At 54.5% G+C, this 24,044-nt stretch overlaps 2 protein-coding genes across 2 annotated transcripts in view; one reads left to right on the forward strand and one right to left on the reverse strand.

Annotated features, from left to right (window-relative positions):
* DLST (dihydrolipoamide S-succinyltransferase (E2 component of 2-oxo-glutarate complex)) overlaps positions 1-6,638 on the forward strand; it is a gene marked incomplete at its 5' end in the record, with an annotated part of 32,421 nt that extends 25,783 nt beyond the window's left edge. The window contains 5 exons of the mRNA XM_014531166.1: positions 1,210-1,340; positions 2,869-2,942; positions 3,248-3,331; positions 3,980-4,147; positions 5,069-6,638. Of these exons, the coding sequence (XP_014386652.1) occupies positions 1,210-1,340; positions 2,869-2,942; positions 3,248-3,331; positions 3,980-4,147; positions 5,069-5,203 (592 nt within the window). The remainder of the gene's footprint in view (positions 1-1,209; positions 1,341-2,868; positions 2,943-3,247; positions 3,332-3,979; positions 4,148-5,068) is intronic.
* A 1,385-nt stretch (positions 6,639-8,023) lies between these two features.
* Positions 8,024-24,044, reverse strand: part of RPS6KL1 (ribosomal protein S6 kinase-like 1) — a 25,200-nt gene continuing 9,179 nt past the window's right edge. The window contains exons 3-13 of the mRNA XM_005883572.2: positions 22,468-22,755; positions 21,200-21,324; positions 20,160-20,252; positions 14,348-14,395; positions 13,843-13,975; positions 12,224-12,832; positions 11,541-11,630; positions 11,295-11,377; positions 9,867-9,962; positions 9,451-9,557; positions 8,024-9,335 (exon numbers count right to left, since the gene is read on the reverse strand). Coding sequence (XP_005883634.1) covers positions 9,206-9,335; positions 9,451-9,557; positions 9,867-9,962; positions 11,295-11,377; positions 11,541-11,630; positions 12,224-12,832; positions 13,843-13,975; positions 14,348-14,395; positions 20,160-20,252; positions 21,200-21,324; positions 22,468-22,732 — 1,779 coding nt within the window. The 5' untranslated portion in view covers positions 22,733-22,755 and the 3' untranslated portion in view covers positions 8,024-9,205. The remainder of the gene's footprint in view (positions 9,336-9,450; positions 9,558-9,866; positions 9,963-11,294; positions 11,378-11,540; positions 11,631-12,223; positions 12,833-13,842; positions 13,976-14,347; positions 14,396-20,159; positions 20,253-21,199; positions 21,325-22,467; positions 22,756-24,044) is intronic.

Genomic DNA, 24,044 nt, shown 5'->3' on the forward strand with positions numbered 1-24,044 from the left:
TCTTTAGGGTGGTAATCCTAGCACTAAATAAGGTTAGACTCAGGAAAACAAACATTTAAACTCAATCAATCCTCCTAGGAAAACTTCCTTTTTGAAAAACAAAAGGTCTGAAAGGGTGAGTTAAAGTTATATCATCTTATCTTTCATGCTAATGTTGAATTAGGCCATTATAGGGAGAACTGAGCATTTGGGCCTGAAATAAAGTTAAATTCGATTTCCATCACAGAACTGTATTTCGATAAATACTGGGGTTTCTTCAGCAAAATGATGGGAAAGCCATTTTCCACTCATGGCAGTATGCACATGGTGTATATGTAGAAAACCCGGTCCCGAAGGAGCAAAGGCTGTTCTCGTTGTAGAGACTTCTCAGAAGGCACTGCTGCTCACACTTGGGAAGCTTAGGTTCACACATGGGCACGTTCCTAAATACCAAGGAATCCACACCCATTAAACAGACCCTAAGGGCAAGAGCTGTGTCTTGATTATCGTTGTGTCCAGCATTGACCCTCGCATGTAGTGGCGCACCTGTTGGAAGGAACAAGTGATGGAGCTGATAACTCTGGGAGATGAAGAATGAATCTACTGACTTTGCCATCAGCTTAAAAGAACACTGGGTTATACCCTTCTGTATGACTGCTTTTGCTCACAGGGAGCCCATTTACCTGTGCAATTTTTGTTTGTTGGTTTGTTTTTGTCTTAATTAGGAGATAGGAGGCATGTCACAAGGAAGTTGTAATCAGGTTTGGTGGTTTTTTAAAAATAATTTTAATAAGAAAAAGAATACTGTTTATTTTGTGGATTTTATGTTTAAAAACATTTCCCTCCCAGGGTAGGTAGCTCATGATTTTAGTGTAGCTAGAAATCACTTTCTCATCCAGGGCAAGGATATTGGTGTGCTGTGTGAGTTCTTGTCCATATTATCTTGTCACTGAAATCTCTGACTTATGGAGTATGAAGGAGCCTGTCCAGGGCTCAGCCCACCTTAAAGAAAGCTTGGACCTGATTCCTTTGTATCCAGGTTTTTTTGGTAAAGGAACAAGGAAGGTTATTGTGTTGACCTTTAGTGGACTATTTCAAAACTTGAACTTTACGGTACAGAGTGAAGGGGAAAAGCTTACTCAATCATGTACATGGAGTTGGAACCCAGTATGAAAGTCAGAATCAAGGCTTCACTTATAGTCAGTTTGCTTTGTAATGTGTTTTTTGCAGTAACATCCAGGATATGAGGGCCCGGCACAAAGATGCTTTTCTGAAGAAACATAACCTCAAACTGGGCTTCATGTCGGCATTTGTGAAGGCCTCAGCCTTTGCCTTGCAGGAACAGCCTGTTGTAAATGCAGGTGAGTTTGTGGTGGCCAGCATTGCAGAGGTCCTGGGAGGTATGTGTATGAACACCGAACTGCTCCAACAAACACAGACACAGGGTGGGGGTCATCAGACCAAACTTTAAAAAATACATTTTTATTGATTTTAGAGAGGAAGGGGGAGGGAGAGAGAGATAGAAACATCAGTGATGAGAGAATCATTGATTGGCTGCCTCCTGCACGCCCCCTACTGGGGATCAAGGCTGCAACCTACACATGTGCCCTGACCTGGAATCGAACCATGACCTCCTTGATTCATAGGTCAATGCTCAACCATGGAGCCACACTGGCCAGGCAGACCAAACTTTTAATTTCATACCTGTGAAAGCATGAGTGTGTTTCTTAGGGATTTCTTGGCTCACCTTCCTGTAATAGTATCATCATTACTTTGTCCCCATTAAATGGACAGAGTGATTTTCTCTTCCCAGTGCATAGCTCGAAAGTTCTCAGCCAGCTCAGCTCTCCAGGCCCCTCATGTCAGGGTGGAAGCTCATGTCCTGTCTGGCACTCCTCACCTTCCCCAGGGCTCTGTTATCTTGGGGCCTGACTTCCACACTTGGCATAGGCTCCAGGGTGACCTTTGATTTCTGGTTGATGGGCCTCATTGGAAGATTGTGCTCGTTTTCTTTGTGTTATTCACCTACATCATTGAAATGTTGACCTATCAAGCAGTTCTTTCCCGTTGAGACACTTCTCTGTTCCCTGAAAGATTGGAGAAGTGACATTGACACTTTTGCAACCCTCAGCAAGGCCAGGGTCCCTAAAGATCTAGAAATAGAAGCCCTAGTCCCTTCCATCAAGTGATATGCCCTAGGTAGATAGGAGGGCTGTCTTTGTTTTACCCATATATTACCTCTTTGTTTCTTCAATTCTTCTTATGCTTCCTGATTGGTGCTCTCTGGTCGTCTGCCTGCCCATACACCTAGGCATTTCTGAGTTCTTGTGGCCTCTTTGGCCTGCTTTTCCTGGTGTCTTTGTCTAACAATACAACATACACTTTTCTGCGGAAAAGATTCCCAAGCCTATTTTTTCATGAGCACTAGACCTAAATGTGCAGCTGCTGTTTGCTATCACTATTAAAGCCAGACCACCCTGCTTCCTCCTGAACCTCCTAGAAGAGCCTTCCGTCCTGCCTTGTCCCCTTTGCGAGTTGACAGCAGACGGGCAAAACCTAGCGGTTCTCAGCTAAGGGAAGGCTTGTTCACAGGAACTAAATGCATACTTACCGTACGTGAGCCAGTGGACTGAGCCCATGCGAGGGCTGCCAAAGAAATGGTGCCCTATGCTCAGGCTGTTGGGCTCAGTGAGGGCATTGGGAGATGTTATGATTGGTTAGTATGGGAGTGAGAGGAGTTTGCCACTGGTAATGCAGTGCTTTTTTTCATACTGATTGGTCAGCTCACACTGTACCAGGCACTGTGGATTGTTACTCTATTAATGCAAATATTACCTCATCAGCCTAGGCCTCAGGAGTTGTATGTAACACGTGTTTTCTCTCTTGCAGTGATTGACGATACAACCAAAGAGGTGGTATATAGGGATTATATTGACATCAGTGTTGCGGTGGCCACCCCACGGGTATGTTGGGACAGGAGATGGGGGTTCTCGTCTTAGATTCTCACCTTTATTTGTGTGAAGAAGCCGACAGCTAGGCACAGATCATGTCTGTAATTCTGTCTTTTTAGAAGGGAATTAATAAAAGAGTAACCTATTTTTGAACATACCACATTCTTTTAATGTTAAGCCTAAATATTTTAGACTGTGTTAATCAAATTGAGTAATTAGATATTCTGGGAAGGGGAGACCATTGACTTGAATCAGGGAGTTATAACTGTACAGGGTGCTATTAATTTGCAACTGAAAACGCTTTTCACTTTCATCAGGGCCTGGTGGTTCCCGTCATCAGGAACGTGGAAACAATGAATTATGCAGATATTGAGCGAACCATCTTTGAACTGGGAGAGAAGGTAAAGTAGAATGCAGCATGTGTTTTAGCTGCAGGGCAGGGCAGGGAAGCAGCCCGGGGAAGGCAGGGCTTGCCAGTGAGCAATGCTCGGAGAGCTGGAGCCTCACGTTGTTCCGTAAGAGTGCATAGCCTCTCACCCACTAGAGCTGAAGTGCAGACATTGGGCAGAGCTTAGCATGCTCTCGTGACTGAAGATCTCATCAGGTGAATCTGCTGGAACAGAAAAGGACCTGAAGGCCTTGTGTCTGTCCTTTGGTGGAGCATCTCAGCTGAAAAACTTCCTTTGTAAAAAAATATATATTTTTATTGATTTCAGAGGAAGGAAGGGGGGGGGGGAGGAGAGAGAGAGAGAGAGAGAGAGAGAGAGAAACATCAATGATGAGAGAGACTCATTCTGCCTCCTGTATGCCCCACACTGGGGATAGAGCCTGCAACTGGGTATATGCCCGGACCAGGAATCGAACCATGACTTCCCGGTTCATAGGTCTACGCTCAACCGCTGAGCCACACTGGCTGGACTCAGTTGAACAACTTTCATGTTACAGCTGGGTCTTGCCATGTTGACCTCAGATATGAGCCTTCTGGACTTCCTTTAGGTGAAGAAAGCTCATCTGACCTTAAATTGCAATGATGTAATCTCTGTTTTTAGGCCCGGAAGAATGAACTCGCCATTGAAGATATGGATGGTGGTACTTTCACCATTAGCAATGGAGGTGTTTTCGGCTCCCTCTTTGGAACACCCATTATCAACCCCCCTCAGTCTGCCATCCTAGGCATGCACGCCATCTTTGATAGGCCAGTGGCTGTGGGAGGCAAGGTAAGAACCATCACTGTTCATGTCCTAGGAGCTAGGTGATGAGAGGGAAATCTTACTAAGTGCTAATTGTGAGATTCACTGTAATTTTAGGCTTAAGTTTCATCTCTTAGTTTCTAATTAAAGCTAAGGCACTGATTCCCATTGTGGTGTGTGGATCAGCATCATCTGGGAACTTACCAGAAATGCACAATCTTGGACCCCCTTTTGGACCTGTTGAAGCAGAACCTGCAGATGATTCTGGTGCAGTAAAGTTTGAGGACAGTTGAGCTAGGAAAGCTTGCTCCTTCATCTAGGACAGTCAGCCGGCTTCATTCTCTAGGTGCTGTAGATAGTGGGGATACAGTTGGGGACCTGGTCCTTGCCCAGGAAAAGGATAATGCAGAGCAGTCTGCGAGCTTCTAAGTGTAGGGTAAGGCTTAGAGGTTCTCTGGGAGTTCAGGGAAGGAAGTCCCAGGGTCTGGAGCTGGCCCCAAAAGACATGTCAGGAGGAAAACATTTTCTGGGACTGCGTTTCAAACTTTCTTGGGTCACTAACTCCTTTGTGAGTCTGAAATCATAGATCTCCCCCCCCCCACTCCCCCCGAAAATGCTCACACACCCTACTTTACATACAATTTCAGAGAATTTGTGGACCCCAGGTTTAAATTTATAACCCTAAAGTCAGACTGAAAGGGAAACTTTTCCTTTAGGAAACGAATGAAGGGTAAAGTCTGTTTAAAAAGGCAGTGTGCGGAGACTCCTGTTCTCTGTTTCAGAGTGGGGCCAGCAGGGGAGCTGTGCACTAAGGATAAGGCTTGGTCTTCGGAAATATTGTATCTAGAGCAACACCAATAGGAAAGGCACAGAACTTCCCTCATTTCCCCACTTCCACTGGGCTTTTCTGCTACTGCAGACGAGTCTATAACCCTCCTCTCTCTGTAGGTGGAGGTGCGGCCCATGATGTTCGTGGCACTGACCTATGATCACCGGCTAATTGACGGCAGAGAGGCTGTGACTTTCCTCCGAAAAATCAAGGCAGCGGTAGAGGATCCCAGAATCCTCCTAATGGACCTTTAGGAAGAAGTCACACACCCAACACATTGACCACGCAGGAACTGAAAACCAGTCTTCTCTCTGCCCCACGTGGGTCCCGGGTTCGCCTGGCGACAGACAGGCACATGCTGTTGGCCTCAAGCAAGGAAGCCAGGGCACTATATAACCAGCAGTCGCAGGTCTTTCTTGGTGTTCCTACCAGCTCTCTCTCTCTCTCTCTCTCTCTCTGTACCCCTCTCTTAACACTCGAATATCTTATTTCCTTAGGCTTGAGGGAGAGAGAGAGAGCCTTCACAGATGCTCATTAATATCCCTGCCTTTCTTCATTAACCCTCTGCCGAGATAATTTTGCTTCTCCCCCGTGCCAGTACACGATAGGGAAACCACTGGGGACCATGGGATTAAGTTTCAGTCTTTTGAAAGTGTGTTCTCCAGAGCTGCCTGGGAGGATTGTGCCTCCCACGCTCGGAGCAGCCTCTGCCCTGGCTGTGCACATTCTCACTTGATTCCACCTGTGTGGAGCTATTGACCACAGGCCAAGGTGCTGCTTTGCTGCTGAAATGCACCTTCCTTCTCAGCTGTCATTGACTTCAGGATGCTTCTACTACCTCTTCCAGGAAGCACAGGCCGGGGGACCTGGGTAGGAGAGGTGTTGGCAGTGTGGAGGGGGAGAGGGCAGATTCCCCCTGAGGTCATAGCTATAAACAAGAGAACAGAAGCCAGGCCTGCCCTCACATTCTGTCATAGCCTCACACCAGGAAAACCCATTTTGGCACAGCTATGGTTGTGCCAACCTTTCTAGGTTGCTAGGAACCGTTCTAGCACATTGTTCTCATCTGGAGCCGATTCTAGTACATCAAGGCAGTGGAGGATGGACTGGAGCCTGGTAGAGATTGGGGGAGGGAGGCTTCCTGTGGACAGGCTCGGATTGACTTGAGCTTTTAAATTCCATTGGTATGAGCATGTGACTGAAGAGGCAGTTCTGTTCTTTCCTGATCATGGCCCTTGGGAAGTGGGGCCTTGGCTCTTCTGCAGAGCACGGATCTGGGGCAGGGTGGACTGGTGGGAACCAGCCCCAAGGTGCCAGTACACGGGGGAAGTGACCGATGTTTCCTCTGAGGTACTGCCTGATGGGTCTGGACACAGTCATTGGAATTCCTTGGAACGTGGTTAAATGTACACGTCTTGTCATGAAAGCTACCAGGCTTCATTGCTTTAAATCCAACTGCATTCAGGCCTGAGGCTGCTGACACTGGACATGGGAGCCACTTACTTAGTGCAGAGTGCCCACTTGTATCTCAAAGAAGTAAGGCCTGGGGGACGGGTGGGGGGAAGGGATGGGAGCCAATACTGAGTGCCTGCAGCATCTGCTATGTCTTCACTATTCAGAACTCGTAACTGAAATATTTAAAGAAACTGATTTTAAATGCAAATTAAAGGGCAAAAGTTCTCAAGCAGAGTTCCTGTTTCTTCTGTGTTCATTTTGGTTACGGAGGTTGTGTAAGTCTCCAACACTGGTTATTGGCATTGAAAGCCACCTAAGGTCCCTTTGGTTACCCTGTGATATCTGAGTGTTAAAGTAAGTTAACACTGCACTGATTTGACAAACAATGGAACTGGCTGTCTGCAGGCAGGGAAGCGCCCTGGCCTCCTTCCAGTTGACACCTCAAAGCCTGGCGAGCCGGGCTCTTGGGCAGAGACTGGTTCCCACCTTTGAGGCTCCTGCAAGCACCAACACACTTGCATTATTTCTGGGATGGATACCAAGGTCAGTAAGAACCATGAGGGTCGATTACCTCCTGGGAGCGGTGGTCTGTGAGGGAGAGGGATAGTTAACCGAGACTGACTCCAGGTGACTGGCATGATGGTCTCCAGGCTTAAATATACCCGGTCTTTCCACACAGTCCGTGCCTGCTGATCTTGCTTGCAGTGGTGCCATCTCTGTATGAAGGTCTGCCCCAGGAACAGAGTGGCTCCCCGAGGGTAGAATTTGGGTTCAATGAAAGGAATTTTAGAATTTTCTATTAGGCCCAGGACCTGGTGCTAGCTTTCATTTCTCTAGTAAACCTACAAGGAGGTAGACTCTAATCCCCATAAGGTCTGGGACTACAGGATTCTGGCTTAGAGCCTGGCACAGTGCCACATGTGCATTGTTTATTGCACAGATGGGGCCCAGAGGTTCCAGAAGCAAATTGGACTTGGAGCAGTGGTTGGAGGTGGTCTGGCCTGACTTAGGGAGTGTAGCAAAGGAAGACTGGACAAGCTCCACTAGGCTCCCATCAGACCTTGTCATTAACCTCGTGTGTGTGTGTGTGTGTGTGTGTGTGTGTGTGTGTGTGTGTGTGTCAGAGAGAAAGGGAGAGAGAAACATCAGTGATGATGAGAATCATGGGCTGCCTCCTGCACACCCCCTACTGGGGATCAAGCCTGCAACCCAGGCATGTGCCCTTGACGAATCGAACCCAGGAACCTTCAGTCTGCAGGCTGACGCTCTATCCATTGCGCCAAACCAGGCGTCATTAACCTCTGAGTAGGAGCCACCATCTGTCTCAAGGGGTCACTGAAGATTAAATTATTCCCCCCCAGGCATCATGACCCTCTTCTAAGTCTTGTCTTTTATTTCCCATGAAGCCCAGTGCCCCTCTATGCCAGCACTTCCCCTTGGGCTCAATGCTGCTCTGCAGGGCACAGGCTGGCATGCGGGTGGGTCTACCACCAGCCCTGCTTCCTACTTCCTAGTGGACTCCAAGTTCACTGTTGAGTATCATGGAGCTTCTTTGGGGGAGCCTTCCAGTCTTCCTGTCCCAACAGGGTAGCTCTCGTTGCATTAATGAGGCAAGACCACCACAGGCAACATCAGGCTTTATTGGGGGCAAGATGGTATGGACACGCCCCAGAGAAACCAGGACCATACCAGGCTGTGCTTCCCTATGTCCTCTGCCCGAGTCACTCCAGCCTCCCTCACAACCCAGTTCCCCGCCCCTTCACAATCAGAATGGAGATGAGTGTCAAGGCCGCCACCTGGTGGTATAGCAGACACAAGGCAAGGGGTTGGGGGCAGAGGTCTGGTGAAAGTTTTAGTTGCCACACCCCAGTGACAGGGTGAGTCCTGAGAGGAAAAAGCCCCCAAACCTGAGGAGGGGGTTGTATTTGGGGTAACTACTTATCCCAGTTCTTCAGAGACCAAACATCTTGCTTCTGGCTAAAAGCCTGGGCAATCATTCTGTGTGTTGTGATTCATTTCAAAAGGGGATGAAGTCACAGTAGGCAATGAATTGAGTGGACCCTCAAGACTCAAATGCAAATTGGTGAACAGGACCAATGCCTGAGAAGGGAATCCTAATGGGCCCAGCTTGTCTTAGCAGCTTCTGCCTGGAGGCTGAACTGAGGTCTCTCAGACCTGTGGGGCAGGCTCCCCTTTCTCTCCACCCCAGTGGGCTAGCTAGGGAGGGGAGGTCTTATTCTGCTTCTAAAATTGCTCTAATTGGCAAAGGTGCCCTCTCCCCTCCTCCTAATCCCTGTTTCCTCCCCCACGCCCCTCTTCCTTTTGCTCTTCAGAGTCTGAAATTGCAAGACAGGGGCATGGTCAGGAGGGGGAGTGGATCACCCTGTTCCCCACCTCACTGCATGCTCACTACAGACGTCTTCCCTGCGTCCCCGGCCTCCCCGCCCCATGCAGGAGGAGTCTGATAGAAGAGGCCACTATTTACACGGCTAAGGTATCAGCCAGGGCAGCCCTAATTGGAGTCCACTAAGCCAGTGGACCAGTATCCTGAGATAAGTCTCCAGAGATGTCCCGAGTAGGGCACAACATGGCAGGTAGCGAATCACAAAACCTCAAGGTTGGCTCAGCAGGTGGTCAGTACTTCGGAGCGAATGTGACAGAAGGCACCCTTTAACGGGGTAGGTCTGTGTTCAAGGCTCAGGGTGTGCGCTCAACAGGTCTCTGTTGACTGATGGGTGGACGGAGGGGCCCAAGCCACCTAGCAGGGTGAGCTCTGTCCTGTCCCTTCCCATCAGCAGTGACTAGAAAGGGTTCCTCCAAGAGCTGGCGGGGAGACTCCCTAGGGACAGCGGCGATGATGGCTTCTGAGCCCACAGGAGGGAGCAGAGCCGAGCAGGAAAGGCGGCTGACCCGCATTCTTTGCAGAGGCCGCTGGTTAGAGTGACAGGATGAGGGTCAGCTCAGAGTGACAGGATGACAGGCGAAGAGAAGAGAGGAGACTCAGACCAGTCCGGCTGCTCCCATCACCCACTCCACCCTCTCTTACCCCACCAGCTTGCTCCACTGGATGGTACTGAAAAAGGGGTGGGACTTGAGTCTGTTGACACCGCCCCCTCCAGTTCCCAGGCGTCTGCTGGCATCGAACTGCAGGAGCTGTGGAGAAAGGCCTGGTCAGGTCCTAGCAGGCCTTCCCAGCCCCATTGCTGAGGTGTGGGCTGACTTCCAGGGACTTGTCACCCTGGCCCCGGGGGCTCACTCCCTGCCAGCCCAGCCCATAGAACCCCCAGTTTTACCCTGGGGAACACTGGTGGTGTTTGGCCACCAACATATAGAGAACTTTGTAAGCTCCTGCACCCACATCAGCCATCCGGGAGCAGCATGCTTGTTCACACTCAGGGTTCTGCCCTCCCCGCGCCCACCCTCAGGCCAAGGAGCCGCCTCTGCTGGGCTGGCTGACCTCACCTCCGTCAGCAGGGAGGCTGCTGGGCGACTGAGCCACTCGGGCAGCTGGAGCTGGGTGTGGGGCTGGATTCCTGAGGGGTGGCTCTGGGATAGGGCCTGGGAAGACACAGGGAGGGGCCTCAGGAGGCAACCCCTGGAGAGTCTGCACACCCCAGCGGCAGCCAGGGTTTTATTTTTCCCTGGGTCACATTCCATGGGATGATGACAACGCAGACCATTGGATCTGCTTTGGATCCATTGTATGCCAGGCGGCGCTAGATGCCTGACAGCCATTGTCCACACTCCCACAACCCCTCTCAGAGGAAATACAAGTATCGCATTGGAGAGACAAAAGCAGGCTGAGAGGTGAAGGGACTGATGCTGAGGGTAGGGTTTGAACCCAGGTCCCTCTGGCTCTAAGCTCGCTCGATGCATTGCTCTTGGGCTGCAATCAGGACAGGCACTTCAGGATGAGTATTGGAACTTGTCTTCATACAGAAAAACAACAACACAACCCTCCACGGGCCACTCATTTGGCAGCAGGCCACGGCATGCTCCCGCCGCGCCAAGGCAGGGCTGTGGTGAGGGAAGGCAGGGCCTCCCTGTGCTCCAGCAGGGTGCAGCTGTGGAGAGCAAGGAGGTCTGTCTGGAGGTCAGGATGAGCTGCAAGAAGCGACCAGGAGGAAGGCCAGAAGCTCAGGCTAGAGAGGTGGTGGGAGGCTGAGAGGGGAGAGCAGCTCTGTTTGCAGCCTGGCCTCTCAGAGGCCCTGGGCTACGGGACAAAAGCAGGAGGCAGCCACGGTGAACTGGTCCGATCTGGGCTTCAGGTCACACTGCATCCTCTCTGGCTATTTCCTGCTTAAAGGCAGCTCGGCCTTTCCCTTGCTGTCTGACCTCACCAGCCCCAGGTGCAGAGCTGAGCTCATCGGGTGGACAGAGGGCAGAAGCCGCCATCCTGAGCAAGGGCGTTTGCCGGGGAAACTTTGAGCTCTTGGCTGACCCAGGCTGGACGGACAGCGGCTGGCCTGCATCCAGGAGGCCCTCTCTCCTGTTCGTCAGCCAAAGTCTGGGGGTTACAGCCCAGGAGGCCGTCGGGGTGGGAAGTGAGCAGGGGGAAGCGGCTGAGGGGGTGAGCCAGGCGCCTTTCGGGGAAGAAGCGCTGTCCCATCCCACCCTTCCTCCAAAACCCGCCCTGACCACCCAACTCAGCTCTCACCCACTGACATTGGCAGTCTCACCAGCTACAGCCACTAGCATGGGGGCGGGGGGGTACCAAGTGGGCCCATGGCCTGGGTGGCAGTGGCTCCCTGCGTCTCTCATGGCCTGTGGGGGTGAGCTGGGGAGGGGCACCAGGCAGCCTGAGCCCGACATGGGCCGGTTGTATTAAGCCCAGGCCACCCTGTCCTCAGTGACCCCCACAAGAGCCCCACACCCTGCCCTGCCACTCACCGTTCCAGTCAGCAGTTCATACAGTAGAGACCCAAAGCTCCACCAGTCACAGGCTTCCGTCAGCTCAGAAATCCCACCCACCTCTGCGGGAGCAAGAACACAGATGTCCCCACCTTCCCCGAAAAGGTGGGTCTCCCCTCTATTCATCCTACCCAGACACGGCCCATCCCCTCTGTCCCCCTCACCCCCCCCCCAGGTTCACCCACACAAAGGCACGGGGTCCAGGGCCCTGCCCCCCCTCCTTGCCTGGGGCACTGTAGAGGTTGTCCACAGCCTCCCGGCAGCACTGGGGCTCCACCTCTGACCACTGGCCAAAGTACGTGAGCCGAACATGACCTTCCCGTCAGTGTGCACAGGGGATGGAAGGGGGACAAAAAATACGATCAGTCATTGCTGAGCAGCTGGCCTGGGGGAGGGGCCTCCAGGACGTTCCCCAACACAAGGCAGGAGCCACTGGCCTCACTAAGCATGGCCTCCCTAGGGGCATGCAGCCCTGAGGCCCGGAGACAACCGGGTATTCATAGGTGCTGCTGCCCTGGACTCCTGGGCCCGAAGGGGCTTGTTTCCAGACTCATCCTTGGAGACTTGGCCCAGTCTTGTGTGAAAAGGCTGGGGGCACCTTTGAACCAGGAGGTCACGGTTTAATTCCCGGTCAGGGCACATGCCTGGGTTGTGGGCTCGATCCCCTGCATGTGGCATGCAGGAGGCAGCCGATCAATGATTCCCTCTCACCATTGATGTTTTTCTCTCTCTCTCTCCCCCTCTCTGAAATCAAGACAAATATATTTAAAAAAAAAAAAAAAAAGGCTGGAGGAAGCAGGGGGAGAAGCAAACCTCCGCCATTCCCTTGAATTCGTGGCACTCTCCTCCGTCTTGAGGCTTTGCCCCCCGCCCCCCGTACTCCCCTCCCCCCAGGCCTGGGCACCTACCTGCTTGGTCCAGGAGCAGGTTCCGGGGATTGAGGTCCCGGCACAGCACGCCCTGCTCGTGCAGCGCCTCCAGGGCCACCAGCGTCTCAGCCGCCCACTGCTTGACCTGCTCTTCCCTCACGCTCCAGGCGCCCCCGCCAGACCCCCGGCTGGCCTTGTCCACTGAGGGGCAGCTCTGACCTCTGCTGCGGCCACAGCCCCCCAGCACCCGGCCTGCCCCCTCGCGAACCCAAGAGAGCCCCCAAGGGGACCCAGTGTCTGAGTTCTGGCCAGGTTCTCTCCGGGCCTGGAGGTGCAGGCGGCCACCGGGAGCCCTCGGAGGGTCCGAGGAGCGGGAAGTGCTGGTCCTGGCTGAGGGTGCACCTTCAGCCTCTCTCTGGGGTCTGACGGGTGGGACCCCCCTGGCTGGGGCGAGGCTCCGGCAAGTCCAAGGAGACTCCAGCGGCACTCTGTCCTGCAGGCGGGTGTGGCCAGGGGGCAGCAGCGTGGGGGTCCGGATGCTGAGGCGGGAGTTGAGCTGAGCCTTCATCTTCTCCAGGCTGGAGCCAGACCTGAGCCCAGACTGTTGGGGGCGTGCCTGGGAGAGCAGGTGGGACCAGAGCGTGCCTCCTGGGCCAGGCGGAGGGAGCGGCGAGCATGGGGATGGGAGAAGAAGAGCATGGACACCGGGTCCCGGCCCCACCCTGCGGATCCTCTGCCCTCCGGGTCCTCGCCTCTGCTCCTCCCTCCCGGAGCCTGAACCTATCACCTCTCCTTCCTGTCACTCACCTAGAGAGGACCCAGCCTCCCCATCTGGCACGAAATAGGTGCTTAACCCCTAAGGAAATGTAAATTATTGTTAATGTCCTTGGTTTTGGTGTTGGTTTACCAGTGTTCAATATATTTTATACATATATATATTTAAAGATTTCTAGGGACAATAGTACAATGAAATGTAAGTTAGTAAAATAAAAGAAGGCCAGGCATGGACCTGTGATGACTCTATGTTATGAACTAGAACGTGCACCTCATTAAAAAAAATCTCATCACCTGCCCTAGCCGGTTTGGCTCAGTGGATAGAAGGTCAACCTGTGGACTGAAGGGTCCAGGTTTGATTCTGGTCAAAGGCACATGCCCGGGTTGTGGGCTCGATCCCCAGTAGGGGGCGTGCAGGAGGCAGCCGATCAATGATTGTCTCTCATCATCGATGTTTCTATCTCTCTCTCCCTTCCTCTCTGAAATCAATAAATATATATTTAAAATCTCATCACCCTAACAGGAAATCAATAAATATCTGCTACATGACCAGCTCCTGTCCTTACAGCTTCAGAACCACCAGCCCACAGGGCACTCTGAGGGATGGGCGCAGACTAGAAAAATGAAAAGAGCCAGGACCGGAGGACATGGTGACAAAGGAGACATCTGCATACATGTCCTCTCTCTCGCCAGCCCTACGTGAACATCTTCCCCAGGATGTCCCTGCCCCTTAGCACCCCTGGGGCCCACACAGCCTGACCCGGCCCTCACCCTCCAGCAAGACCGGGTCCTGGTCTGTGCTGCACACCTGGTGCGAGTTACCCCCTCCCTCGGTTTTGGCATTTTAAGGGCATGAAAGGGGACACCTCCCCAAGGCCCCTCACCTTGCACATGCTCCAGGTGCAGGAAGATGGAGTCCTCGCTGACAAAGTACCGCAGCAGCTTGGTCATGTAGGGGACACCGTGCGGGATGATGGTCAGCCGCTCCCGGCTCGCCGTGTGACACCTGGACAGGCTCTGGGGAGGGGGCAGGCCAGAGGCTGCTCTGTTAGGGGACGTCAGAGCCCCAGCTTCAGTGGCCACCGGATGAGGGAGGGGAGCCACCCTGAGGAGCAACTGCCTCCCTCACTTCCTGCCCTGGCCCTCACCCCTGTCTTCCCTATGCCATCCAGGTCCCCCACCTTCTGGGCCAGGGAGGAGATAGTGAAGTATGTGTGTCTGGAGGGCCCGGGCACGCTCAGGGCAGGACAAGTGGCTTTCGGATTTGGAGGGAGCAAGGACTTCATATAGAGGTTCTGGGTAGGGGGTGCCCTAGAGGGTAGCGGGGTCTAAGAGCTCTGAGAAAGTCCCAAGGGGAATGTAGAATGGAGGGGGCTGGGTGGCACCTGCCTTCACCACGAAGGTCCCTCCAGTCGCTGGGTCCTGGACCAGCTGCACCTGCCAAGGTCCAGGAGGCATTGGTCAAGGCACATGCTAGTTCCTGGGGCTCCACGACCCTAATCCCAGCCCCCAGGTTCCTCCACTGAGGCGGACTCACTCCAGAGGCAGGGCAGAGAAGGCAGGCCCCAAAACGGACATCAATCCCGTCCTGCTCACCCACCCTTCTTAGACCTGCAGGTCTTAGCTCATGTGCCGCCGCCTTCAGGAAGCCTTCCCAGCCCTCAGGTGCTCTCCAAGCTCACCCGTAGGGGAACCTTATCACACAGTGTCTAATTTCCTGTCTCCCCACTGCACTGTGAGCCCCAGGAGGACAGGAACCCACTGTCCAGCTGTTTCCAGAGCACACATCCATGGTGAGTGGCCCAGTCTGCAGGGTCTGAGGGTGTCACGGATGGAAACGACCTCAGAGCCAGTTACGTCCTCTGATCTTTCATTTTACAGGTGAAAGGCTGAGGCTCTGAGAGTGTGGCCCAGGCCACCAATGGGCCAAGCCGTGCCCACGTGCCTGGGCTGGGAGTGCTCTCTCAGGCCTCTCCCCCTGACGCCCACCCTTCTTTTAAATAATTCTCTCTGGAGGCTGTCTTCGGAGAGCAGCCCACTCCTTCGCCCATTGGTTTTGTTCAGAGGCAGGGCCTTGTATCAAGTTGGGAACTTGCCTCTTCTCGTGGTGGGCAGGGTGGACCCCAGGCACAGGAGAGGGCATGCCGGGCATGTCGGGGGCAGAAAATGGCCCAGATTAGGGGCCTGCGGGGGCAAGACCACTGGGTGAGGTTGTGACTCCTTGCAGACACTCCCCGTGGTGGTGGGTGGAGCCCGGCCCTCTGGCCAGACCACTGGGCAGTGGAGCCTGCAGCCTCGGGTTGGAACTAGGCTTAGATCTTGGGCAAGTGAATCGGTTTCCTCATCTACCAAAGAGTGATCGCAAATGCCCCCTTCCCTCATCACTGGTTTGGTTGATGCCATCTTGGATGTAAAGGCCATGAGCACGCCAGTTGTCACACTTGCCAAGACACATCACCTCTCTGAACCTTGTTTTCTTAACTGCAAGTTGGGGTCATAGCAGTACCCCATCTGGAGGTCATTAGGATTCTATAAAGCAGACAACTCAAGCAGAGCAGCAACCTGTGCCTGCCACAAACACGCCCTCGATAATCTTTAGTGATTATTATTATTATTATTAAGAAACCCCACTGGGTAGGAAGCACATACTCTGTGCTAAATGCTTTATATGATTTAGTCCCACAGCCCTACTCGGTGTTAATGGTGATCCATTTTATTGATGAAGAAATTGAGGTTCAGCCAGGCCTGTGTTGCTTAGTGACTGAGCATTGACCTATGAACCAGGAGGTCATGGTTCGATTCCCAATCAGGGCACATGCCTGGGTTGTGGGCTCCATCCCCAATAGGGTCGTGCAGGAGGCAGCCGATCAATGATTCTCTCTCATCATTGATGTTTCTATCGTTCCCTTTTCCTTCCTCTCTGAAATCAATAAAAAGATTTTTTTTAAAAAGAAATTAAGGTTCAGAGAGGTTATGTTGCCCACGATCCCGCTCCTGAAAAGTGGTAGAGCCAGGCCTCGAATCCAGGCAGGCTGATCCTGGGCCCTGGAGAATAACTGCAATTAGGGCACAACCAGCTCACTCTGGCACGTGCCTTCCCCCCTGGGCCCGTGTCCCCATCACCAGTGAAGTGAAGGCGGTGGACTTGGTGCAGCAGGAGTGAGGGGGTTCCTCCTCCAAGAGCCACAGACTGAACCCAGCCTGGCCCCAGCTCCTTTGCCAAATCTGTACAATGTTTGAAAAAGAAATCTGGGGTCATTTAGGAGAACAGAGTTTCCCACAAGTACCGACACCCAGATAATTCCCCACTGCCCCTTGCCAAGTGGGGCTTCCTACTACCTCGTCCGGGACACGGCCCTATCATTCACAGAGCCCAGAAACCAGCGGGGAAGGCTGGGGCAGTGAGAAATAAAACCGCAATCAGGACATCGAAACAAGTGGGTTAAACTCTGTATGTACATGAAAACCTACCGATCTGGAAAGAATTCAACCAAAACATTAGCAGTAATTATCTTGGAGTGAGGTAGGGTGGTGGGGAATTGTTTGTTTCGGTTTTAAATGTCTTCCTCTTTCATGTTATCTCAAAAGGGTAGCAGACAGGGCATTTTCCCATTAAACCCAGCAAACAAAAACACCGCCTTCCTCTTTTGCTCCTTGCTACGGGAGACACAACACCTGCTAGTCACGTGGCCTCTGTGGCCTGTTTCACGCTCTGTAAGACAGTTACTAACAGTCAGCACTACCCAGAGGAGCTGGTGGCCGTGAAGGAAAACCCCACGGCACCGTCCCATGTGGGAGCCATTAGCCACGTGTGGCTATCAAGCCCTTGAAATATGGCTGGTGCAGCTGCTGCAGCTTCTTTGGTGAAACACATGAACACTTTCTGTAAAAATGCCCAACGTATCAAAATCCCAGAAGGAATCTCTCATGGAGCTAACAAGCCCAAAAGCTGCCAACAGGTTTGCAAAATCCAAGGTCCACGGGGGCTGGGCATGTGAGCCCAGTGAGCAGGGCGGGGGCAGGAGCAAAGCAGAGGGCCGGTGTCCCCTCAAGCAGGCAGCCCTTCCTCCACTCCCTGCTGCTTCAGGGACCCTGAGCCAGCCTTTCCAGATCTCTGGATTTTGAGGAGAAGCAGGATATCTGGATGTTTATATGAAACCTGCCAACTTTTAAATGTTGGTAACTAATACATTTTTTAAAAAACACCCTGGTGTTTGAGCCAAAAAAACAAGAAGTGACTCGAACGACCTTTTTCTTCCCCATCCTTGACTCAGAGCGTGGATCCTGGACGCGGCTCGCAGGCCTCCAGGCTCCCCGAGGGCAGACGCCTGGGTATTCTGGCCAACTGCCTACCTAGTCCTTGACCAACCCACCTCTGTTCCCTCTTCAGCCCTAGAGACCCCCTCCCCTAACAACCGGGCATCTCAGGGGACCCGCAGGCTTCCCGAGCCAGCCCTTTGCCCTCCCTGGCTCTGTGCTGGGGGCCAGCGCTGCTCTCCTGCCCGGATCTGCCTGGGCAGAGCTGTGGAATGGGACCCTGTGAGGCACATCAAACCTGGCCCGAGGCTCCCGAACACCTCTCCTAATTTGGGGAAATTGGTGCTCCTGGCTTGGGAACGGCGAAGAAACAGGAAGCAGGATCTCTGGAGGGAGGTGGAGCAGGTGAGGTGAATGCCCAAGAAAGGGTGAAAAAGGAAAACAGGGTGATCTCAAGACAGAACGGCTGCTGTCCACGTGCAGGACTCAGAACACTGGGTTCCGAAAACGCTTTGCCCAGGGGTGACTGGGGCTTAAGCAAATGAGGGGGATCCTGTCACAGACCTCGCTCTTGGCAACTCAAGGTGCCCATTTGCATCCTAAAACTCCTGTAATTTAAAAAACAGCCCTGGCCGGTTCGGCTCAGTGGATAGAGCGTCGGCCTGCGGAATGAAGGGTCCCGGGTTCGATTCCGGGCAGGGGCATGTACCTTGGTTGTGGGCACATCCCCAGTAGGAGGTGTGCAGGAGGCAGCTGATCGATGTTTCTCTCTCATCCATGTTTCTAAATCTCTATCCCTCTCCCTTCCTCTCTGTAAAAAATCATAAAAAAAAAGCAGATGCTAAAAGCTAACACTACTTTTCTCAGGTCTTTAAAAAATAAATAAATGAATGAATAAATAAATAAATAATAAAAAACAAAGTAGTGTAACGTCAACTCGCTATTTGCCAAACTTCTTTCACCCGGAACTCCACTCTCCCCAGCACCCCTGGCTCAGTGGGATCCCATGTGGGGCAACGGGGTGGCAGTCACCTCCCAGCCTGTCCAAGCCACATGGACTAGTTGGCGGGAGGGCAGGACTGCACAGATGGAGCCTGGCTGGGCCTTGCTGACATACTGGGGTCCATTCCAGGGACCTGGGAGTAGCAGCTGGAGCAAGGCTGGGGGACGGGAAGCCGCCTGCCTCCGGACTGGCGTCGGTCACCCGCATCTAGAGCCATCAAACACGCATCACGTGTTTTAGCATGTGCCAGGCCTTTCCCCTAAATGAACTCATTTTAGTTCCCACATCACCCCGTGGGGGGAGGGTCCTCACCCACAGACCGGCGAGCGCTGAGAGGTGAAGGACCTGCCCTTGGCCGCCTGCGTGCTGCCCACACAGACTTCACCCTCTGGCGTGTGCGGAAGCACACACTGGCCTCCTCCGCTCCGTGGCCCCAGACCCCTCAAATCCCCCGTGAGTGTTGGAATTACAGATACCCGGCTCGACCCCAGAGATTGACTCAAAGTGCCTGCGGTGGGGCCCAGGCGTCTGTATTTCGGGGGAGCTCCCCAGGTGATTCTGACAAACAGCCAGAATGAGAAAGAACTTCTTCAGTGACTCCTCAGGCAGCCCTTGGTGGGGGCAGAGGGCAATCGAACGCTGGCTCTGTGGATGAAAAGGGGGCCACAGACGAAACCTGACAAGCTCAGGGGAGGCCTGCCTGAGGGGCCTTACAAACTCAGGGACCGGAAGTAACCACACAGGGTGGTCTGAGCTTAAAGCTTCCTAACCAAAGGAGAGTCGTAGAGGGTCGTCACGTCCTAGGCCTATAGGTTCCTTGACAAACCTCAATCTGTACCTTAGGTGAGCCTGTCATTTTGCATCTAAGATAACATACCTTTGAAATGTCAGCATTATCTCCTTTACAGACACCCCACCAGGGAACAACCTCCCACCGGATCAGGAGACCACAGAACCCCTCATGGTATCTTGTTCCCAGAATCCCCTCTCCATGTGCTGTAAATGTTACTCTGTACCTGCCCGGTGCCCTCCCATGCAAAAGAAGTATGGGTCTACCCATTTTACTTTCTACCCAACCCCAGAGATTTCCCCGAGTTGCTCTCCCGCCTCCCTCATCTATCACCAATGAATTTTAAGTAACCGCCCTCCTTGGTCTCCCCTTTAATTCTGATGTATAAAATAAGTGGTAAAACTGACATTTTTTTCTGGAACATTTTCTCAATCCATTGAGATTTTGCTTCCCCGCAATTGTCATCAGTTGGGCTCAAATAAACTCATAAAAATTCGTACAGGTTTGGACGTTTCTTACGCCGACAGCTCCAATCTCATTTGACCCAACTGTCCTGACCTCCACTCTGAGTGTCCCAGGTACGGGTTGGGATGTCAGTTCCTATCTTCCTGTCTGCTTGCGTTAAGGGGAAGGGTCCCAGATGGGGTGAGGAGGAGGGTGGGGCCCGGAGAGAGGGCAGAGCTGCCAGGCCCCGGATGATGCACGGGCCAGTTGGGACACTCGGTGGGCAGGTTTCTGGGGATGAGCACCTTCCTGCCATGGGACCTTCTTGGCTGTGCTTGGTGGGAGACTCGGCTGCAGCCCTGGGGTGCAGAGGGAACGCGGGGTGGGGGCCGGTGGGAAGTGGGAGGGAGCCAGTGTGGGTGGCAGGATGCCCTGGGCACAGCTTCTCCTGAGGCTTGTCTTGACTCCCGGAGGGAGCAGTTTTCTGCGTGTGAGCTGGAGGGCTGTGGAAAGGCGCTGCCTGCCTCTTGGGTTCCCAGCTTCCTTTCCAGGACCTGACTGGTGTGTGCTGGGGCAGGGAGGGATGGGGGGCCGCTGCCCCCTCTCCAGTCTCCTCTGAAGGACTGGGCGTGGCTGCTCTCTCTGCCCACCCGTCACCCCAATCGCACTCACCACCTCCTCCCACACGAAGGGCCCTGCTTACTCACCTTCTCGATGACCCCGACCACCCTGCAGCCTCTCAGCTGCTCCAGGGCAGAGCTCAGTGTGCGGATGGGCCGGAGCCTCAGGCTGCTGAAACCCTGCGGAGGGGAGTCAGCTCAGGCCCCAGCCCTCCTCAGCCAGGCAGTGGGCAGGGCCTCCAGCTGCCGGGGGAGCACAGGGAGTGGGCAAGAATGGGGTACGGTCCAACCTCACCTCACAGGGACAGGCTAGCAGAGAAGCTGGTCCTGACTTTGGGGGGGGGGCCCACAGGGACAGGCTAGCAGAGAAGCTGGTCCTGATTTGGGGGGGAGCCCACACTGCCCTCTTCACTCAGCCCCCCCCCCCCCCCCCCCCCCCCCCCCCCCCGCAGCCCTTCTCCAAGGCTCAGGGAGTCCTTAAGGCTTCAGAAGCCACCCTAGGAAGCCCCATCTCCAGGAGGCAGATGCTCCCGGGGGTGGGGAAATAACCTGGGAACGTGTGGATCCCAGGGAACATGCCTCGAAGACCAAGGCATGTGGCCCAGGCACGTGATTTGGGGAAAAGTGAGCCTAGGAGGGGTGCGTGTGCATGTCTGTGCACACCTGTGGGCATGAGAGGTGTGCATGCATTTTCAACCCCCTCTGCGTGTGCACTGGGTTAGGAAAAGCCATATGGGGAGAGCATCCGTGCACATCTATGTATGCATGTATGTGTATGTGCACACGGCGGTATTCGTGTCTGCTCCAAATACTGAGGCCCATTCAAACACAAACAGACCTGGAAGCCTTGAAGTGTGTGCACATGCGAGCATGTGTATGAGCCGTGGGCGAGGGTGGGGAGATGTGTGTGTGTGTGTGCTCTGTGAGGGCGCGAGACTGGACTGGGGATGATTCACTAAAGAGACTGGACTGGGGATGATTCACTAAGTGTTGGAAAATGAATGAACTACAGAGGGTGTGGGAGAGAGAGGAAGCCAAAGGATGGGGGGAGGAGGGCCGGTCCCGGCATACCACTGCCAGCCCAGCCCTGCAGCCCGCTGGCCCACGGGCGGGGAGCGGCTCCTCACCGTGCCAGGGCTGGCTCCGCTGCCCAGGGTCCTCTGCAGGTGGCAGTTGAAGATCTCCTCTGCCCGCCGCAGGTACTTGGCGATTTTCAGCTTTACAGCCTCACATCGCTCCTTGTTGGGGTCCACTGTGGGGGGAGGGGGTTACCAGGACCCGCCCTGCTCCCCTCCCTGGCCCTGGAGGGCTGTGGTTCTAACTCCCATTGCCTGCCCTCTGCCCTCCATAGGACAGGGTGCCTAACTCTGAGGCTGGTCAGCAGATCCTGCCCCACATCTGTTCCTGAGCCCCTCCTCTGGGAGGGAGACTGGCGGGGGAGGAGGAAGGAAGATGGCAGGAGGGGTTGGGAGCTGCGGTCACCCTCTGCCTACAGCACTTTGCAGCTGGCACCCAGAACCTCGCTGGACGCCGTCACACCCTGGGCAGGGACCGAGTGGGATTTCCATGTCCATTTTCACCGGAGACAGAAGCTCCCAGAGAACATGGCTTCCTTCCTCTCTGGTGGCCAGTGTGAAAAAGGCCAGAGAGGGATCAGGATTGGAAGACAAAGGAATTTGCTGGACAGGCCTGCAGCCCAGGCACCGAGGGGTCTGGTCAGCAGGAGGGTAGGAAGCACAAATCAGGGCCTGACTCTACCCGAGCCTGGCCACCAAAGCCCCGGGTCCCACACTGGCCTCAGGGCCAGCCTCTCCCCCAGCTTGGAAATGCCTTACTTTGCCCTGAACAGGCTCCTCCCCTTCCCTCCCTTCCAGGCTTTGCTGTTCTCTCTCAGGAGCTCTGCCCGACCTTTCAGCTGGACAATGCACCTGCGGTTCTTCAGTGCTCCGACTAGAGTTTGGACTTCTAGAAAAATCCCCTAGGCCGGCCGCACCTGGACTCAGTTTCCCTCCCTTCACTTCCTCCTCATTGCCCTCCACACGAGACTCTAATTGTCCATCGTCAACTCATCAGCCTACCCCCATTACACACGAGCTATGTCACTGCCCTGTGCCTCCGTTTCCTATAAAAATAGTTCCTATGTACTTGGAGCTCCACGCAACAACATACATAGTATCTTCTATGACCGTGAGGTTCAGGTGAGTTAATACAGGCAAAGCCCTTGGACCGGCGCCTGGCATGTAGGAACTGCTCGATAAACGCTCGCTGTTATTAGTGTCTTTCGGAGAGGCCCGCGGGCCCTGTTCACCCAGCACGGATGGACAGATGAAGGACGAGCTCCACCAGCCCCTCCCTCCCCAGCCCCTGTCCCTGCGCAGCCCAGCCCAGCCCTCACCGTGCACGCCGCGCAGCAGGACGTCCACGCTGTTCTGGTAGTGGTTGAAGGCTGCCTCGTAGTCCTCGCTGACATCGCGCTCCAGGGCCAGCCGGATCTGCGTGGCTGCGTCCACCAGGTAGTCGCGCTTGGCCACGTCAGGTGCCCCCGGAGCCACCCGGTTGCGAATCTGCTCCAGGTACATGCGGGCCTGGGACGGTGCTCGGGAGCAGGGCTCAGGCTCCTGCCCAGGGCCAGGGGGGCACTCGCAGGCCACCAGGCTCATGGCTGCTGCCCTGCAGGTGCGACCTGGGAGTGAGCAGATGCATGAGGGAGGACCCAGCTGGGAACAACACCCAGCTTTCCTCCCCGGAATATTCAGAGACTAACACCTGGGATGGGTTGGGGGGCGGGACCCTGCAGGGTCAGAGCTAATGTGGGTAAAGTCCTTTCACGGAGCCAGGTCTTTCCTAAGTGGTGGTAACAGAATAAGAACACGCTTGGGGCTCCTCCCTTCAATTCAAATTCAGTTCAACAAGTATTTCTTGAGCACTTACGAGGTGCTGAGCACTGGCGAGAGCTGAAGGTATCTGTGACCCCGAGCTGCCTTCATGTGGCACAGAGCACCCCCATGTCTGTCACACAGTAAACACAACGGAGGCCGAACTCTGAGGCCGAGGCAGGGCCGTTCCTCACACTGTTCCCTCCACCCTGCCTGTTCCCCCTTCCTGCTCCTCCCACGGGAATCTCACTTTCCCTCCCCATTCAGCTCCAGACAGAAGGGCCGGCCCCTGCTTTGTTTCCCTTAGTGCCGAGGTCAGTGTGGTCAGGGGTGAGGACCTCCCACACCGCCCAGCACAGAGCTGGGCACAAAGCCAGGCCTTCAAGCCTGTGGGCAAGTGCAATGACCCAGTGGCAGATGGATGGAGCTGGAGGGAGGAGGGCAGGGCCTACCCAGCCCTGGGGAGGGGATGGCTCTGTTCTCCTGGCTCCTCTCTGAAGCCAGGAGCCCACGTGGCCAGAGACCGGACAGCTCCTTTCTGAGCGTGTGGGACACACGTGGCCAAAGGGACAGAGAAGTGGCTGCGGCCAAGGAAAGGGCTCGGAGAGAGGCCAGCAGGGCTGCCCCTGCCCCTCTCTGCAGGGCGCCCCTGCTCTCAGGCCCCAGTGGGAAGGGGCCGGGCCTGAACTCCCAATCTCAGGCATGCCCGCCTCTGTAGAGAAAGGGAGGAGAGAACAGGATGGGGAGGGGGGCGGGAAGGGAAACCCACACCCCGGGGCCAGCGGGGAGCTGCACCCTGGCCAGCCTGAGGCCAGGAGGTGGAGGGAGGGATTCGGTCCAGCCACCCCACCCGGGACAGGACATGGAACTCTGAGGCCTGTGTTGAGGCCTGAGGCCGGTCCTGCGGGCAGAGCCTGGTGGGTAGAGCCGCAGGACGAGGCCTGGACACAGAACGCGGCGCGTCCAGCCCGTGAGTTCCAGGCACGCGGGGGCACCACCCCGCTGGGGTCAGGCCGAGGAAGGTGAGCTGGGGAGTGAGAAGAGGGGGCATCCTCGCCTGGGAGGAGGGATGGTGAGGAGCCGGGCAAACACGTAC

Source organism: Myotis brandtii, unplaced genomic scaffold (genome assembly GCF_000412655.1).
Source record: "Myotis brandtii unplaced genomic scaffold, ASM41265v1 scaffold793, whole genome shotgun sequence".
NCBI lineage: Eukaryota > Metazoa > Chordata > Mammalia > Chiroptera > Vespertilionidae > Myotis > Myotis brandtii.